The following is a 20,256-nucleotide window of genomic DNA, read 5'->3' on the forward strand; positions in this document are numbered from 1 at the left end:
ATTTATCAAGGTTGATGCTCTAGTGCAGCACTAAGGGTGTGCTACACTGTCAGGGGTCCCAATCTTCCAGCTGTGATGTCAAACAGACAGCTTGTCTGCCTGTTCTGATAATTTGATTGGATATTAAAGAACCCATGGACTATGTGACGAACAGCAGGGCAGTTGCATTCACCCTTCAACAAACACTGAGAAAAACAGATTGTCTCTTTTAGTTATTGTTATTTATGAGACATTGTAATGGACAAAATGGCTGCTGCATTAAAGAAAGACCTGCATTTATATAGCACCTTTCCTGACCTCAGGACATCCCAAAGTGCTTTATAGCCAACTAAGTACTTCTGAAGTGCAGCCATTGTCGTATTTACCAATGTAACTATTGATCGCACATGATTCTGTATTAACAGCTTTGGGATGTTTCTGTGGTAAAAAAAAAAGGTGTTATATAAATCCCTTCACTGGGTACATATTTTGTCTAATTGTACATTATAAATCCTCAGTCATCTGCTTCCTAATATGGAGCAAACCTTGAGGCAGTCTTTTGTGGTAAACATATTATGAAAGGGCTTGACTGTTTCATGATCTAATTACCACAATGGAGGATTCAACATACAGAAAAAACAATTAATAGCCCAAGAACCTATGGTCCTATTTTAAAAGCCAAAGTGAATAATATATAAATGTCTTACACAAAAAACAGTTGGTTCGAAACCGAGCCAAGTATCACAGCACAGAATGGGGCCAGTCAGCCTATGGTGTTTGAGTTGGCCAACCAGATCTAACCCCACTGCTCTGCTCTCTCTCCATAGCCTTGTATTGTGCCCTGTTTCAACAGCTAGTCCACTTTTCCCCTGAATTACTCAATCAACACTCTGCAATTTTGATTCCCAAGTGCAAAACAGATTTACAGTCCAAGCATAGCAGTCGGGTAATCTCAATACAGTGTGAACTCACCCTACACTTTTAAGGCCATCTGTTTTTCCTTTTTTCACTGAAGGTGTAACATAACAGAATCTGAAGGAAAGCAAAGACAGTCTCTCAAAAAATAAACCAACACTAAATTCAGTGGAAAATAACTGCACAGAAGTTAGTTGGTTGGAGCAACTGAGAAGCATATTTATAGTTACTTACTTTTTAAAGATCTTTTTCCTATCGTTTTTATGGAAAATAAGGAACTTTGAAAATCCATTCTTTAAAAAGATCTCAAGCGCAATGTCCTAAAGGGCAAGAGTAAACAATCACTTATAAAGACCAGTAAAACGATTATCACAATTAACTTACGTTTCTTAAAACAGTCAAATCAAAGTCTGATTCACAGTAAAGTGGCTGCAGTACTTTAACTTTTGGTGCTAGTTTGTATGTGGCCCTTTAATTATTTTTTGCCCACAGTTTGCCTGCTGTGGAAAGATTTCACAGATACTGACAGTTCTCTTCCAAGTCACCATTTGACTTGTGTGAACCATTGATTGGGTCCCATCGCAGTCAAGTCCAATCCTGCTCTCACTGGTTCCACACTTTCCAGCAGAAGACCGGGGGTTAAGAACTGGAATTCTAGCCAAATTCTGTCAACCACCACCGCACCATACCCCACGCGCCCACGTGCACCCCCCCCCCCCCCACCAAGGGGAATTGAATACAAAAGTAGGGAGGTTATGCTTCAGCTATACAGGGCATTGGTGAGACCACATCTGGAGTACTGTGTATAGTACTGGTCTCCTTATTTAAGGAAGGATTTAAATGCGTTGGAGGCAGTACAGAGAAGCTTTACTAGACTAATACCTGGAATGAGCAGGTTGTCTTACGAGGAAAGATTGGACAAGCTAGGCTTAGATCCGCTGGAATTTAGAAGAGTAAGAGGCGACTTGATTGAAGCATATAAGATCATGAGGGGTCTTAACAGGGTGACTGTGGAAAGGATGTTTCCCCTTGTGGGAGAATCTAGAACTAGGGGTCACTGTTTAAAAATAAGGGGTCACCCATTTAAGACAGAGATGAGGAGAATTTTTTCTCAGAGAGTCGTGAGTCTTTGGAATTCTCTTCCTCAAAGGGTGGTGGAAGCAGAGTCTTTGAATATTTTTAAGGCAGAGGTAGATAGATTCTTGATGTGGAAGGTTATCGGGGGTAGGTGATAATGTGGAGTAATCAGTTCAGCTTTGAACTTATTGAATGGCGGAGCAGGCTCGAAGGGCCGAGTGGCCTACTTCTGCTCCTAATTTGTATGTATGTATGTCCCATCCCACCTCCTCAATACCAACTTACCCTGTCTGAGATCAGATTTCCTTGTGGGTCTGTCTCACATCAGGCAGTGCATTGACTAATTTAGCCACAATGGGGGAGCTTATTTCCATCTCCTCATTCTTAGGCCTTGCTACCTATTGTGGGATAGGGATAGGCAGGCAATCTGCTCCTAAGCCCCTGTCAATGCTGCTCTCTGGCAGGTACTCGAGAGAGAGAGGCCTGTTGCCAGCCTGGAAGCAACTTGCCATATAACACAATGAGCAGGCCTTTCCCATCAGAAGACAGTGAAAAATTCAATAGCCTCATCCTCAGATCCTGCACACTCTTCCTGCATGTTAAACATTGACACTGACATTATTCCAAGAGTAAAAAAAAAGACTTGCATTTATATAGCGCCTTTCACTACATCAGGACATTCCAAAGTCCTTCACAGCCAATGAGGCAATTTTTAAGTGTCGTCACTGTTGTAATGTAGAAAATGCGGCAACCAATTTGCACACAGCAAGCTCCCACAAACAGCAATGTGATGACGACCAGATAATCAGTTTTGGTGATATTGTTTGAGGATATAAATAATGTCCAGCACACCAGTGATAACTCCCTTGCTCGTCTTTCAATAGTGGTATCGGATCTTCTATGCCCGCCTGAGAGGGCAGCCTCGGTTTAAATTCTCATCCAAAAGACAGCACCTCCGACAGTGCAGCACTCCCTCAGTACTGCACTGGAGTGTCAGCCTGGATTATGTGCTCAAGTCCTGGGGTGAGACTTAAAACCACAACCTTCTGACTCGAAGGACAGAGTTACCCACTGATCCAGGCTGACTGTCCACTCATGGACCTGAAGCCTCTCCTCAAACTAGTGAAGCACAGTCGGAAGGAAGCAAAGATGAAAGAAAGGGAGTCTGGGACGGCCGGTTATTTTAGACAAAGGGTGGAAACGGGTATTAAATGAACACTGTGCTAATAAGAAATGCCTATTTGAAAGTCTGGACTTAGCTCATAGTTTTTGGGCTAATTGATGACTATCAGGATTTGAATACGCCTGCAGGCTTACCAGGTCAAGTGCTGATTGGATGCAATTTTCACGGACCACATTACAGGCTGGCTCAGGGACTGAGGGAAAGGTTGCACAGGTTATCGGATGTGACACTGGAGGTCCTGGTGGAGGAGGTCCAGAGGAGGACGGATGTCCTTTACCCACAGGACAGGAGGGGGAAATATGTTGCCTTGCCCTCCTATCCCTCCTGTCCCTCTCTGCTGCAGCTGCTGGTGCTGCTCTAGCTGGCCCCATGTCCTCCTTCCATTGGTCCTGGAGACCAATACCCCCTTTCTCCTGGTGACTCCTATAAGGTCCAAGAAGACAGAGTAGCACAGCACTCAATCTTTTTAGGTGAAGTCCTGAGAGAATTTTCAGAAACATTATTGCTCGAGCATTGGTGAAGTCTTGACAAAGTGTCCCAGGAAGACTCCTGATGTGTTTCTGAAGACCGTTTTACAGCTCCAGCAGCAATGACCATGAAATGGTGAGTACCCCTTTAAGTGGGGAATATCCCTTTGAGCTGCACTTGAAATGGACATCTTACTCCCAAACAGCTGGTCACTGCTCGGAGAGGGCGTTAGTTGAAGCACGAGCCACCAAAATGCCATGCTGCCTCTTTAATGAGTGCCAGCAAGGGGTGGTCAGCTGTTTAACGATCTTTCAGGTGGCCTAGAGCTGGCTTCAACTCCTTTACCAAGATGGCATCTTGCGTTAACCACAGGCTAAACCAACGTTTCAGTTTGAAACCCCGGAAAGAATTTAATGTTAAGGTGGTGGCCCCGTCCACCCATTGAAAAGTCAGGGGTGAACCCGCCTCTGCTGGCACTGGAAGCCACGCTGCTATTTTGCGCGATCCAGGCCTATAACTGTCCTCTGAGGCCGGAAGTCCCATCTCCAAGAGCTGCTGGCCAAAGGGCAGCCAGAGGGCCAGCAGCTCTTCAGTCCCAGCAGCGCCTCCGGGAACAGTGGCCACTTCTGGGACTGCACCCAGCGAGAGGAGCCACGATGGACGCTGACCTCGGAGTGGGACAATCGGCTAGGCCCCAGCGAGGGAGGGGTGGGTCAGACAGCAGGGCAGTGGTTGTAGTTTTAATGGGGGCTTCCCATGATGTTGGAGGGGGCGGACCTCCATGGGGCACAGGGATCAAAGGGCCCTCCCAGCCCGCAAGGTGGGCGCCAGGTATTACTGGGCGAGCTCCTCAGGTGCTAAGGTGCCTGTCTGACGCTGGTAAAATGCCAGTGGTGATGGGAGGAGGCCCTTAAGTGGCAATTAATTGGCTCAATTGGCCTGGGGTGGGAGGGCCATTTGCTACCTCCCCCGCTGCTGGTAAAATAGTAAAATAGCAGAGTGAGCGGGTAGCCACTGGGCACAGTATCTGCCACCTCCCACACAATTTTACGCCCCCTTTGCCTCCTAGCCCGCTCCTCGGGGGACGTAAAATTCTGGCCTCCATCTTGCCCACCGTTTGAGCATCTAATGTATTCTGGGTAAATCGCCCCTTAAGTATTTTCAAATGATTTATCCTCAAGGAAAATAACACTGGACAGCCGGAATTCCAATGCGGTCTGGGAGAACTCTCGACTGTGTAGGGACAGCCTTTTCTGAGAGGACACAGTACATTGTTTTCCTGAAGGGAGATAGGTTTAGATTATTTTGGGATGAGGAATCAAACCCCTGTAATCATCACAAAATTATACCTATATGCTTGACTACATGAAGTATGAAACTACAAAGCAAGCGTGGGACTAATTATTTTTAAAACTTCTGGCTGAGCAGCAATGAGAACTCTGATGGGAAAATTGTGTATTATGCTTCTGGGCAAATTTTAAGCCTATCTGACTAACATAGTAAATCTCAATGTTGAAAATGACAAACAATTGTTGCGTTTTATCACTTTCACTTTAGAATAAATCAATGTTCTTGATGCATTTCTGCAGTTCATGAGGGGTTCTTGGCCAGCTTTTAATAGGCCCTGTGGGAAGTTTCAACAGCCTGATTAAAAAGATTGTTCAAGACTTTATTGAAAGAGGCGTAGAGTACAAGAACAATGAGGTGATGATGAACCTTTATAAAATCACTGGTTAGACCTCAGCTGGAGTACTGCATCCAATTCTGGCCACCACACTTTAGAAAGGATGTCAAAGCCTTGTAAAATACTGAGCCAGTTTAGGAAATATTTACTCTTTCAAACATTAGCGTACATAGGTTGTCCACTTGACAAAAGTGGGAGCCTTCCACAGTCAAAGACACGGGGAACACTTACAGTCTGGGCTCACACACAAAGGATGATCGCTTGGGTAAGACGCCAGTTGTTTTATTCCCTCAGAACCATGCCCCAGTGGACAGAATATCTTCAGGACAGGTGAAGGGGAGAAAACTGGGTGCAAAGGAGGAGACTGTAAAAGCAATGATTGTCGAGTAACGGCTGGCGTTGTAAACAGCTTTAAGAGGAATTGCCCTGGTTTCTGAACGCCTCAGTGCTTTGCGAAATATTCTAGAGCTGGGTGCACAGCACAATGGGGGTGAAATGGAGCTTGGGTGGGGATGCTAAACAATTGGAATTCATATTTACCAATGGTTATATTACATACAACTGTATTGAACTGGCTAAGGGGCGGGTCATATACAATGACATTAAAACAGGCCCTTTAGCCCAACTTTTTTTTATTTGTTCATGGGATTGGGCGTCGCTGGCCAGGCCAGCATTTATTGCCCATCCCTAATAGCCCCTGAGAAGGTGGTGGTGAGCTGACTTCTTGAACCGCTGTAGCCCACGTGAGGTAGGTACACCCACAGTGCTGTTAGGAAGGGAGTTCCAGGACTTTGAACCAGTGACAGTGAAAGAATGCCGATATAGTTCCAAGTCAGGATGGTATGTAGCTTGGAGAGGAAATTGCAGGTGGTGGTGTTCCCATGCATCTGCTGCCCTTGTCCTTCTCGGTGGTAGAGCTCAGTGGTAGATGGTACACACTGCTGCCGCTGTACGTGGGGACGCTAAACAATTGAATTCATATTTGCCAATGGTTATATGACATACAACACTGTGGAGGGAGTGAATGTTGAAGGTGGGGTGCCGATCAAGCAGGCTGCTTTGTCCTGGATGGTGTCGAGCATCTTGAGTATTGTTGGAACTGCACCCATCTAGGCAACTGGAGAGTATTCCAGCACACTCCTTGTAAATGGTGGACAGGCATTGGGGAGTCAGGAGGTGAGTTACTTGCCACAGAATTCCCAGCTTCTGGCCTGCTTTTGTGGCCACAGCATTTATGTGGCTGGTCCAGCTCAGTTTCTGATCAATGGTGACTCCCAGGAATTTGATAGTGGGGGATTTGGCAATGGTAATGCCATTGAACGTGAAGGGGAGATGGTTAGATTCTCTCTTGTTGGAGATGGTCATTGCCTGGCACTTGCGTTACACAACTGTTACTTGCCACTTATCAGCCCTGGATGTTGTCCAGGTCTTGCTGCATATGGACATGGGCTGCTTCAATATCTAAGGGGTTGAAAATGGTGCTGAACATTGTGCAATCATCAGCGAACATCCCTACTTCTGACCTTATGATGGAAGGAAGGTCATTGATGAAGCAGTTGAAGATGGTTGGGCCAAGGACACTACCCTGAGGAACTCCTGCAGGGACATCCTGGAGCTGAAATGATTGACCTCCAACAACTACAACCATCTTCCTTTGCACTAGGTATGATTCTAACCTTTGGAGAGTTTCCCCCCTGATTCCCATTGGCTCCAGTTTTGCTAGGACTCCTTGATGCCAAACTCAGTCAAATGCTGCCTTGATGTCAAGGGCACTCACTCCCACCTCCTCTCTGGAGTTCAGCTCTTTTGTCCATGTTTGAACCAAGGCTGCAATGAGGTCAGGAGCTGAGTGGCCCTGGCAGAACCCAAACTGAGCGTCAGTGAGCAGGTTATTGCTGAGCAAGTGCCGTTTGATAGCACTGACTACCCCTTCCATCACTTTGCTGACGATTGGGAGTAGACTGATTGGACGGTAATTGGCCGGGTTGGATTTGTCCTGCTTTTTGTGGACAAAAATACCTGGGCAATTTTTCACATTGCCGGGTAGATGCCAGTGTTGTAGCTATATTGGAACAGCGTGGCTAGGGGCACAGCTAGTTCTGGAGCACAAGTCTTCAGTACTATTGCCAAACTGGTTAATGTTCCACACAAACCTTCCTTCTGCTCCTTTTTATTTCACCCCATCAACAGGTGATCAATGCAATCCCACCTGTTCTGTATCCCCAGTCATGTCCAGTTTTGTACCCCATTTTCTTTTATAAGATTAGATTTCTTAATTGCATCTTCTTGTTTTAAAATGAGCAGAGCAATACTAAGTGTAAAGCTAGGAAACTTGTCTCATGCCAACATTGACTATTGCAACCACAGACACTGAAACCTGTTGTGATCCATGTGCTTGATGTGCTTTCTGCACCACAAGGTACAGTGATTAATCTGGTCATATAAACACCTGCCAGGAAATCTATTTCTAATTGTCGTTTGGTAGTTACAGAACTTGAGTATTGCTGAAAATAGAGGTATTTAGAGATGAAAAGCTTTGACAAAATGTCACTAATTTCAGCAACGGTCAAATCTATTTCTCCTGACAGCAAGTTATATGTAACACAATAGTTCCATTACCTGAAGGAGGAAGCGAAGATAGTGGATTTCCTGAACTTCATTATATGAATATCTGGAACACTTCAGATTTTTCCCACCTGTTTCTTTATTGCACATGTCGTAAATGTAGGAATCGTTAATACTGCAATGCAAAAACAGGCCGACATTTACTTGTTACAAGCCCAACAAGTACTTGGGTATTTCCTTTGAAATAAAGCACTTTGACCCCGCCCTCACATGAAGGTATTGTCTCATGCTGGGGGTTCCCAAAGGCTACCATGTGCCCACTGGTACCCTGTTCAAGTGGATATCCTTCACGTGTGAGTTAGGAGTGTCACCAGGCTCACCCGCTGAAGAGTTGTTAGATTTTACCAAGATTAACTACCTGCTAAAGGAGCAGAGTTTGGTGAAAGTTGTGTTAAACTGACTGTTCAAGGTGGCATGCTGGAAAGATTGACTGAACTTGAAAAGTGTGCTACAGATTTTCTTGACAACGATAGATAAGGGGGCTTTGAGAGACTGTGGGCAACCACCATAAACACCAGGTGCTGTTTGGTAGCATCGGTCTGTGTAACAACAGGAAGGAGACAATGGAAAATTACTGTACGGTTAAGAATAGTATAAGAGACGGTTCACAAGACTGGCCAGTGCGCAGTGCATGAGTCAGAAGAACACAACGTGGATGATTAACCTTTTACGCAGGATGTTAGTGGGAAATTAATTCTCGGTTCTCGTGAAGCAGAAGAATCAGCCATTCTGAGTTGGGAACTGTTGGCCATATTTAAAGAGTGTGTGCATCATAATCTGTAAACCTGTACTGTTTTAATGTCAATAAAACAATTAGAAAACTTTGAAGTCTTGCTGCACCTACCTCTCTTTAAAGAGTGGAGAGTAACTACAAATCCCCTGCACCACCACTGAGGGCACCCTAACCTGATCTTGCCCTCATGCAACGCCCGCGCACGTGCATTTCCCAACAGGAATCGAGGAGGGAGTTTGCCTCTCCATTGCTAAAGAAATACTGAGGCCAATCATAGTGACCCTCCTGTCACCCACAATCAGGTCAGATAGTTCAACACAGAACAGAAACTTTCTATATAAATACTATGACATCCTCACACTGCAGTGCGGCGCATGAGTGACACAGGGCAATGACTTTGGGACAAGATGTATCTATGTAACCCTACAGCCTCTGCCACAAACTGCCCATAAAAAGGTACAAATGTTTAAGTTATATATCATATCAATTATTACCTCGAAGGATGGTGATTAACGCAGTAAACATCTCCCGAAGTAGACAGCGTGAAATTCTCACAGATGTAGAAGTGATTTCGACCAAAAAGCAGAACACCTTCCATCAGCAAATGGCCGTCAGCAACAATTAGGGAATATTTCGTGTTGATCTGTGAACGAATGCCTTATTAAAATGAGTCAAAACATAAAATTAACACTGCAATACTAGTAACTGAACTTGCCCACACCATAATATAAAAACCTTTGTTCAGTCAGGAGCACTGGAATAAAGCAAATTGCAGGCCACAAGCACTGGAATCAGACAGGTCCCAGACCATGAGCACTGGAATCAGGCAGATTGCAGGCTATGAGCACTGGAATAAGGCAAGGTCCAGCCTTCAGGAGCACTGAAATCAGGCGGTACCCAGGCTCCTCATATACTCCCACACCACTGGCCCAACAATTGTTATTCCACTAGAGATTTTCTTGATGTGTCAAATCAATGATTACAGCCACCGAGGACAATGTCTCTGATGATTCCAGTTATTCTTAAGCCCTATATTGGCAGGACAGAAACGACAAGATATATTATGATTCTACCCAAACTCAAATCGTACAATTGAGCCAACCCCCCAGATACCAGTCTCTCCTCAAGGTCACTTGGTTCCAAGTTCAGTGGAACATCCTTGCCTTGGCAGCACCCAAGTATTATAGGCTTGGTGTTCTCTCCAAGCTGTTAGTTATAGTTATGAAAATTACATGAAATAAATGATGTATGAGAATTATTAACAGTCCCTTTATATATACTGGACTTAGTCCAGATACCTGCAGCAGTCAGATTTCAACTCATTCAATGGAAACACACTGGATTAGAAATTAGTTTGCATTGCCAGGAACAACCCTGGTGCCAGCCGTGTTCAGGCTGGCCTAATTTTGCCTAGAGGGCCCCAATCCATCGTTAGGCCCTTTATTCGTCATGCCCATTGTAAAAGATGTTTCAGCACCCATACTGTGCCTGACAAACAGGCGCGGTGCCATTGAATTTTTAGACCAATGTGTGTGAGAGGAGTCAATCTGATGTCGCAATGACATCTCACTTGGATTTTTGGATTGGTTCTCAGTTTCTTTAACTACCAATTAATTCAGCACAATGAGCATCAGAAAAACTAAACAGTTAACCACGCTGACTAAAAATTAAATCCACACACTGAGTGGCTAATCTAGGGAACATTATAGCCCCAGTTTTAACCAAACCCACCAGGTCAGAATGGGCTGGGTTCGAAGCAGACATCCGATTTACTTCCCATCCAATTTTATAACTCTTTGCAGTCGGAATCTTCAATACTGCCTTCAGGAATAGGTTTATATTTGGAACTTATTTTTAAACTCCCAAATGAATCTGTGATTTAAAAGCAGGCTTCTTCTGCTGTTGTTTTATTTAATTATTTTCATTATCATTGAAACACAGCACCATAGGCCATTCAGCCCCTCGAGTCTGTCTTCTCTTCTATTAGGTCATGGTTGGTCTGTACCTCAACACCATTTACCTGAACTAGTAATCCAGAGGCCCAGACTAATGCCCTGGGGATATGGGTTCAAATCCCACCACGGCAGCTGGCGGAATTTAAATTCAATTAATTAATTTTTGAAAATGTGGAATTGAAAGCTAGTCTCATAATAGTGCCCTGTAATATCATCGATTGTCGTAAAAATCCACCTGGTTCACTAATGTCCTTTCAGGGACAAAATCTGCCGTCCTTTTCTGGTCTGGCCTACATGTGACTCCAGACCCACAGCAATGTGGTTGACTCTGAAGTGCCCTCTGAAATGACCTAGCAAGCCACTCAGTTGTCAAGGACAATTAGGGATGGGCAACAAATGCTAGCCTTGCCAGCGACACCTATATTCCATGAAAGAATAAAAATAAAATAAATCCATATTGTCTCACTCTATCCCTTCTGCCAACATACATCACCTCACACTTCTCTGTATTAAATTGCATATGCCACTTGTCTGCCCATTCTGCTAGTCTATCTGTGTCCTGTTGCAGACAGTTCACATCATCCTCACTGTTTGCCACTCCTCCAGGTTTGGTATCATTGGAAAATTTTGAAAACCTAGTCTGTATTCTAAGATCCAAGTCATTTATATATAGCAAAAAAAGCAGTGGTCCTAACACTCACGCTTGGGGAGCACCACTGTCTACCATCCTCCAGACTGAAAAACAACTATTTACCATGACTCGCTATTTTCTGTCTGTAAGCCAATTTTTATCCAATTGGACACTGACCCTCCTATTGCATGAGCCTCTCTTTTATGTGGTACTTTATCAAAAGCTTTCTTAAAATCCATATAGATAACATCCACCACATTCCCTTCATCAGCCTTCTCTGTTCATCAAAAAATTAAATGAGATTAGACAAGCATTATCTGCCTTTTAAACATCTGTGCTGGCTCTCCTTAATTAACTTAAACCTCTCCAAATATCTGTTGATTTTTTCCCTGATTATTGTTTCTAAAACCTTATCCATCGCTGATGTGAAACTGGCCTGTATTTGCTAGGACTGTCCTTCCACCCTTTCTTGAATAAGAGTGCCACATTTGCCATTCTCCAATCCTCTGGCACCTCCCTCACATCTAGGGAAGATTTAGAGGCGATTCACCAGGATGTTGCCTGGGATGGAACATTTAAGCTATGAAGAGAGGTTGGATCAGCTTGGGTTGTTTTCACTGGAGCAGAGAAGACTGAGGGGTGACCTGATCGAGGTGTACAAGATTATGAGGGGCATGGACAGGGTGGATAGGGAGCAGCTGTTCCCCTTAGTTGAAGGGTCAGTTACGAGGGGACACAAGTCTAAGGTGAGGGGCGGGAGGTTTAAGGGGGATTTGAGGAAGAACTTTTTTACCCAGAGGGTGGTGACAGTCTGGAATGCACTGCCTGGGAGGGTGGTAGAGGTGGGTTGCCTCACATCCTTTAAAAAGTACCTGGATGAGCACTTGGCATGTCATAACATTCAAGGCTATGGGCCAAGTGCTGGCAAATGGGATTAGGTACAGGTCAGGTGTCTTTAATGCATCGGTGCAGACTCGATGGGCCGAAGGGCCTCTTCTGCACTGTATTATTCTGTGATTCTGTGATTTGAAGATTATGGCAAGCCCTACCACTATCTCCATCCTGACTTCCTTTAGCAACCTGGGATGCAAGCCACCTAACCAGGTGACTTACCTACTCTAAGCATAGCCAGTCTTTCCAGTAGCTTTTCTCTCTCAATTGTTATCCATTGCCTCTACTCTCATCGCTTCTACCAATATTTTGTCAGATTCCTCTTCCTTAGTAAACACCGACACAAAGTACGCATTAAGTGTTCCAGCCATGCTCTGTGCCTCTACCCTCTTCGCCCCTAAAAGGCCCAATCCATCTCTTACTACCCGCTTACTATTTACATGCCAGTAGAAGATTTTTGGGGTCCCTTTTATGTTAACTGCCATTCTATTCTCATATTCTCTCTTTGCCAGTCTTACTTTCCTCTTCACCTCCCCTCTCAACTATTGTATTTGGCCTGGTTCTCACTTGAAGAATTCATCTGACATTCATTATACACCATCTTTTTTTGTTTGATCATAATTTCTATCTCCCTCTTCATCCAAGGAGCCCTGTTTTTGGTTCCACTACATTCAAGAATTATTTAGATGAGCACTTGAAATGCCATAACATACAAGGCTACGGGCCAAGTGCGGGGAAATGGGATTAGTTAGGACGGGTGCTTGATGGTCGGCGCAGGCGCGTTGGGCCGAAGGGCCTGTTTCTGTGCTGTAAAGCTCTATGATTCTACCTTTCACCCTTGTTGGAATATACCTAGTTTGTACCTGAAACATCTCTTCCTTAAAGATAACCCTTGTTCTGTTAGTTTGTCCTGTCAGTCTTTTTGGCTCAGTTTTACCCTGGCTAGATCCCTTCTCATCGCATTGAAATTAGCCCTCTTCCAATCATAGACATTCTACCTTATATTGTCCCTTGCTTTTCTGCATTATCTGTCTAAACCTTATGATACAATGATCACTCTTAACCAAATGCCGCCCCCCCCCCCCCCCCACCACAGACACTTAGTCCATTTGGCCCACCTCATTTTCCCAGCACCATCTCTTTCCTCGTTGGGCCGAGAACATACTGATCAAGGAAGTTCTCTTGAATACATTTCAGAAATTCCTCCCCCTCCTTTCCCTTCACTAGTGCACATTCAAGGACCTTCTGATTGCTCTTTTTCTTGTCTGACTAGTTTTTCACCATCTGCCTTCCAGCCTTCTCTTTTCAGCCTTTAAGCTGTCACTTACACCTGTGTACATTTCATCCAGCCCGAGGTGGGTGGGGTTTCTTATTGACAGCAGTAAACTTGATTGACAGCTGATTTGAGGGGGGTGGGGTTGGCCTCACTGGAGGTCAACTTTGGCAATCTGAGTCTGACGAGAACTCACTTTCTAATCAGCTCGAGGAAGACCGAGAGACTCTAGGCTGAGATAGGAATATGGCGAAGAAAAACGGTTTGTATCAAGTCATAAGAACATAAGAAATATGAGCGGGAGTAGGCCATTCGGCCATTTGAGTCTGCTGCACCGTCCAATATGATCATATCTGATCTACTTTAATTCCCACCTTCCTGCACTATCCCTATATCCCTTAATGGGCTTAGGTTTTAAGGAGCATCTTAAGTTCCCTCAGTACCCAAAAATCTATCAACCTCTGACTTGAATACACTCGCCGACTGAGCATTCACAGCTCTCTCGGGTAAAGAATTCCAAAGATCCACAACCAGTTATGTGAAGAGGTTTCTCCTCATCTCAGTTCTAAATGGCTGACCCCTTATTCTGAAACTGTGACCCCCCCGCCCCCCCCCTAGCTCTTAAGTCAGTTCAGGAGCTGCTAACGTTTGAGCAAGTTTAGCCCAGAACAAGAGACATGTTATGTATTTTGTCATATTCTGGGAAGGGAGTTTCTGATACAAAAAGTGACAGATGAACCCCCTTCTGAAAGCTGTATTCTGTCCAGTCATATATCCTACGTAAAATAAACAAGCTTGTCGGCTCACGATCAGTCTTATCTTACTAGAGTACATTTCAGTCTGTACTCCAATGAGATAGGAGCTTGCACATGGCGACACGTACAAGATCATGGTATACATAACAAGGGAGTGTATTCTTATGATTTCCCAGTCACAGCATTGCGTAACGAGATACTGAAGGGGGCAATGTGAGCTCCATTTATGGAAACGTTTGATGGCGGTAAACCTGTAGATCTGTGAAATCTAACTTGCAAAAAAAAAAATATTTAACCAGATCACAACAAGGTTAAAAAATCCATTTTCTTACAGAAATCATGCCAGGCAAAAAGTGAACAAAATGATTCGGGGACATAATAGAGATACTGAAACAATAAGAAGTGGTTGAGAGTCAGAGAAAGAGAGAGAGAAAGAAACAATTGGACGGTGTAAAGTTTACTGAGCCGCAAAGGTTTCACTAAGTAGCCCCAGGGGAAAAGGGGTTTTATTAAAAATATAACTAACCCAAAACAACTGCAACTTACATCTATAAAGCACCTTTAATGTGGCAAAACATTCCAAGGTGTTTCACAACAGCGTAACCAGCCAAAAATTGACACCGAGCCACATAAGGACACATTGGGACAGGTGACGAAAAGCTTGGGCTTAAGTTTTAAGGAGCATTTTAAAAGACGAGAAAGCGGTGGAGATGCTTCGGATGGGAATGCCAGAGCCTGCAGCCCAGACAGCTGAAGGCACGAACGCTAATGGTGGGACAAACAAACTCGGGCGGACAAGAGGCCAGAAATGGAGGAACGCAGGACTGGAGGTGGTCACAGAGATAGGGAGGGGTGAGACCATGTAGGGATTTGAGGACGACAATGAGAATTTTAAATTTGAGGCCTTGGTCACAAGAAGCTCACAAATGTATACGTAGAGATCTATTGCATACAGAAAGAATGGACAAGAAGCAGAAATTCAGGGAGACAAAAAAAAAAGAATTAGAGTAGAAGACTGGGAAATAGTTACAGGGAAGGCGAGACACTTTTGTTTTTCTTCTGTCACTGAGAAATGCCACAGAACAACGGGAGACATTTTGGAGACTTACAGACCTTGGGGGAGGGGGGGTCACATGACAAACATAAAACTGCTAAGATAAATTTCAGATTGCCAGCATCTGCAGTATTTTGCTTTTGGTTAAACTAGCTGAGGTTTTCTCATGTGGTTTATGACATTTTCCCAAACCCTTGCCAGGATTATTGTTTTGTAATTCAACATAATGGAACAATTCTTCTTGGTTTATTACTGTGTGGAAAAATTCCCAGAAGTACAGGACCAGGTTTCTAGTTCCAATACTGTGATAATAAAGCAACTTCTGCTGTCATTTACAAAATGTCCAAAAGAATACAAACATAGGAACAGGAGGAGGCCATTAAGCTCCTCGAGCCTGTTTGACCATTCAATGAGATCATGGCTGATCTGTGATCTAACTCCATAGACCCACCTTTGCCCCATATCCCTTAATACCTTTGGTTAACAAAAATCTATTAATCTCAGATTTAAAATTAACAATTGACCTACCATTTGGGGAAGAGAGTTCCAAACTTCTACCACCCTCTGTGTGTAGAAGTATTTCTTAACTTCACTCCTGACAGGTCTGGCTCTAATTTTTAGGCTATGTCCCCAAGTCCTCGTCTCCCCAACCAGTTGAAATAGTTTCTCTCCAGCTGCCCTATCAGTTTACCTTAATGTCTTGAAAAGTTCAATCAAATCACCCCTTAACCTTCAAAATTCCAGGGAATACAACCCTAGTTTGTTTAATCGCTCCTCATAATTTAAAACTTGGAGTCTGGGTATCATTCTGGTAAATCTAACTGCACTCCCTCCAAAGCCAATATATCCTTTCTAAGGTGTGCTGCCCAGAACTCCATAATACAGTAATCCATATATGGTCTAACCAGGGCTTTGTATAGATGCAGCATGGCTTCAACCCCCTTGCATTTACAGTCAAAAACATACCATAAGTGTTATTAGTGCAATATGCCATCAATCACATCAAAATTCAAGAAATATCACAAATTATTTGACAGACTCTAACCTACTCATAACTGATCAATCCTACTCGTGAAAATACTTAGGACTTTAAACTGGCTCCAAAGACTGATGTTTTAGATACAGTAACCCTTTATTTCATCACTCTCTGACATACTGTTAGAGAAAACAATATAAAATGAGAACATAAGAATTAGGAGCAGGAGTAGGCCACTCAGCCCCTCGAGCTTGCTCCGCCGTTCAATAAGATCATGGCTGATCTTCTACCTCAACACTTTCTCGTTCTTTCCCAATATTCCTTGATTCCTGATAGGAAACACCTTTTTGTATAAACCAACCCCTTTCTGAAAGAATGATTTTGTGAATTCCAAAAATATAGAGTGCGCAACAACGTTCCCGCTGGTTTATCTTTGTTGTGGGCGGCTTGTTTATTCTACAGCGCGAGCACAGTCACACAGCTTAAAGGAAACATTGGTTTCCATATCTCCCCTCTCTCTCTATCTAAAGAATACTGTGCTCCCATCTGTCCCCTGCAGCTAGCTTAGATACATGATTATATACGTATAAACTGATTTATGTATCTTAATATTGAAAATACTGACATATTATAGGGTGCCTACTTGGCAATCTGTGGTGTAACTAATTTTTTTTTAAAAGATAAACATTCAAAATATGAGCACAGCATAAGTCACTGCTGTTAATTATATTATCCCGGTTCACTTGTTCTACCTACGCGCACCTGTTCCTTCAGAGCTCAACCATGACAGATACAGCAAATCCCCCCTGACTTACAAACAGCAACCATATGTGGTACATAAAGATGCTCGTAGCAAAGGGCAATTAATATAAATCAAATAATACAGCGTCTAGAAGTAGAAGAGTTATAACATGAACTGTGAGGGCAGCATTTATAGAATTGCTCGATCAGAGCTACATCATCAACACTTATTTCAATGGCTGTAAGCCTGATCTCTTCAGTTTCCACCCTATTTAATTTCAAAATTCACCCCCTTCGGTCCTGAAGCTGCTGGCTTATGCTGGATAAAGGCCCAGGGGGCTGGCAGTGAGCATTACAGAGTATCGGAGTGAGCTTTACAGAGCTCTCCTTGATTCCTACCCTCCACGCTCTGCAAACTGCTGCTCATCCAAATCTCTGCTGCCCTTCGCACCAAATCTCTTTGTCCATCACACCTGTTTTTACGTCAAGCTACATTGAGTGCACTGCACAGGAACAGCCCATTCAGGCTAAAGGACCTACGCGGGCGTTCATGCTCCACATGAGCTCAATCCCACCCTGCTTCATGTAACTCGATCAACATATCCTTCTAATCCATTCTACCTCATGTGCTTAAAAGCATATTTGCCTCAACTACTATGATCTCTAGTTTTGGACTCCCCCACAAGTGGGAACATTTTCTCTACGCCTACGCTATCAAGTCTTATTGTAATCTTAAAGATCTCGATCAGGTCACCCCTCAGCCTGCACTTTTCTGGAGAAAAGAGCTCCAGTCAGTGCAGCCTTGCTGACCATTACTGGATCCCAGTCCCCCATCACCTCTTTGCGCCCCCCCCCCCTCCCGACACTACCACTGTCATCATGCTTTCAGCTATCTGGACCCCACACTCTGGAAGTCCGTCCAGAAACCCCAACATCTCCCTCTTTCAGACCGTCCTTAAAAAAAATCTCTTTAACCAAGATTTTGGACAAATCTCCTTTAGCTCAGTGTCCATTTCTTTTTTTAATTACACCTCCGTGTAGTGCCTTGGGATGATCTCCACTGTATAAATGCTATTGCTTTTGATGAAGGGGCACAGTAGGAGTTTTTGAATTGGCCTTTAGCATGTGACCTGTATATTTTCTGCAGAAGTTAGCTGAAATTAAATTCAACCAAACTTCCATAGATCTCAAAAAACTGTAACAAGCTTAAATAACGATTTTTGCACTGAATCAACTCAATACCAACTGCAAAAAGCAATCAGCTTAAAAACATTGAAAAATATATTCCCTGCCTTCTCTTTCTCATCCAAAACCTGGAGAATGGTTTGTCTCTCCACACAATCCTCAAAGAATTCTTCGGGCTGGATACTTTCGATAAGTGCAGGGAAGAAAGTCAGTTGATTACAGTCCATGCCTCTTTCATCGATGTCTCCTTCACCCAAACTCAATGTCAATACTGTTTGGACGTTTTCTGCTAAATTCAAAATGGAGAAAGACAAAAAGCTGACTATATTCGAACTCACATCCACCAATAATAACTTGCATTTCGATAGCATCTTTAACATAATAAAACATCCTATAACTCCTACCACAAACCAGCAGAAAGGGACATGAAGGCCAGTGTTTTAGGGATTAAGTTGAACTGTTAATTTCGCCCCATAAAAGTTTAGTCGCGGATACAAATGACAATGGATTTTGCCTAGGAGCAGGAATGCTGAAGAGTCCCAGAGTTTTACCTGGGAAGAATTGCTTGTCGGTGCTTCCCACATGTTCTACCGTGGAACATAACTTCATGTAAAACTCCTCGTTTCCAAAATTGAGTGCAAGATTCTTACTGACCTGTAACAAAACTAAATGCAGTCAGTTAACAATTTCACAAATGTACATTTTACCTGATTCTCCACAAAAGATTACTACAAAATAACTATAAGTACACTTCAAAAAGTAATCCAATGGATGCAAAACACTTTGCAAGGTCTTCAAGATGCAATAAGGTGTGGTATCAATTCAAGACAGTTTTCTTTGCCAAGTCATTCGGAATGTCTCAACAAATTGTTTAACATTTTAACTATGAAACTGAGAATTTTAATTATGAAACTGAAAATGTCTATTCACACAGTCTCCAAATTCAGAACAAAATACAGAGTGGAGAAAATGTTGACATAATGAAAAGGGCTCAACCTGAATAAGAATGAACCGACAAATGCATGACAAAAAACCTTAGCGATTCATTATAAGCTTTGATACATTTCTGATAAAACTCGATATAAATGCATGAATGTTTTTTCCTGTCAAGTTCTGTCTGCACAGAGGATTATGCCTGTAAAGGAATATGAGACAATGAAGTAGCCTGTGTTTATTTACATTTGCAGCAAAGCTTTCTTCATCTGTAGTTAATTTTAGGGTTGTTTAATTATTCAAATAAAACATGGGAACTGGAGCAAAGTTAAATTCTCTTCAGCTCAAGCTCTTGACGCTTCCTGGATTGGCCATAACCTTTAACCTCTAAACTGTGCCAACAGCAATGTCTTCCCTCCCTACTCCTGGTTGCTAGAAACCTTTACCTCAGCTACATTGCCTAGACAGAATAATGTCCTTCCACTTCTCACAGGGGCCACCTCTTAGGCCACAGCAGCCACTGACGAGGCCTGAAAGGAGCAGGCCTGCCTCCCGCTCTGCCCATCCCAAAAAAACTCCGTCAAGGGGCCTAAAACAGGGGTCAGGCCCCTCATTTACAAACGTAAGGAGCCTAACAACTGTTTAAGAATGTCGCCGGGGGTGCACAAAACATGGCGCAACCAAACTTTAGCTTGGACATTTTTCAGGTGTAATTGGGTTGCAGGATATTATTGGACTTTATTCCCTGTCCTCATTGCACCTGCTTAATACCCATTAAATAGGCACAACAACGCTCCAGTTCAACCCCTCTGTCTCTAAGCCACTTCAAAGAGTGACCCTCTCACTCTGTCCAAAAATGCTTATCACAGGGACTGTCTGAGACAGAGAGCTTTCTTTCTTTATATTAAAGTAATTAATATTTGCAGTCACTAAAACTAACTTTTAACATTACTTAATTTACCGATTTGTGTTCTCACTACTAATTGCACCAACAAGAGACGCTCACCACAGCAAGGTGCCACCTTTTGAGTAACTATTAGGTGAGGACCACAAACATTACATTTTCTATTTATTTAATGCATGTAGCAAAGGCTGCACCCTGAAAACTGTTATTATTTTATAATTTAACATTTTCTATTTAAGCATCCATTAGAAAAAGGTCATGTTTACTACACAACCTAATATTGCAGTCATATGG

The 20,256-nt window shown here is 43.3% G+C and overlaps 1 protein-coding gene across 3 annotated transcripts in view; it reads right to left on the bottom strand.

Moving 5' to 3' along the window:
• The window catches only part of wdfy4 (WDFY family member 4), a 235,402-nt gene that overhangs the window by 89,090 nt on the left and 126,056 nt on the right, over positions 1 to 20,256 (bottom strand). For 2 of the 3 annotated variants that reach the window (XM_068020680.1, XM_068020682.1), the window contains exons 42-47: positions 18,677 to 18,779; positions 18,233 to 18,414; positions 9,159 to 9,307; positions 7,926 to 8,046; positions 1,129 to 1,214; positions 952 to 1,011 (exon numbers count right to left, since the gene is read on the bottom strand). In XM_068020680.1, coding sequence (XP_067876781.1) covers positions 952 to 1,011; positions 1,129 to 1,214; positions 7,926 to 8,046; positions 9,159 to 9,307; positions 18,233 to 18,414; positions 18,677 to 18,779 — 701 coding nt within the window. The remainder of the gene's footprint in view (positions 1 to 951; positions 1,012 to 1,128; positions 1,215 to 7,925; positions 8,047 to 9,158; positions 9,308 to 18,232; positions 18,415 to 18,676; positions 18,780 to 20,256) is intronic. The other variant, XM_068020681.1, reaches the window with a different exon arrangement.

The sequence above is a fragment of the Heterodontus francisci genome, chromosome 42, assembly GCF_036365525.1.
Source record: "Heterodontus francisci isolate sHetFra1 chromosome 42, sHetFra1.hap1, whole genome shotgun sequence".
Lineage (NCBI taxonomy): Eukaryota > Metazoa > Chordata > Chondrichthyes > Heterodontiformes > Heterodontidae > Heterodontus > Heterodontus francisci.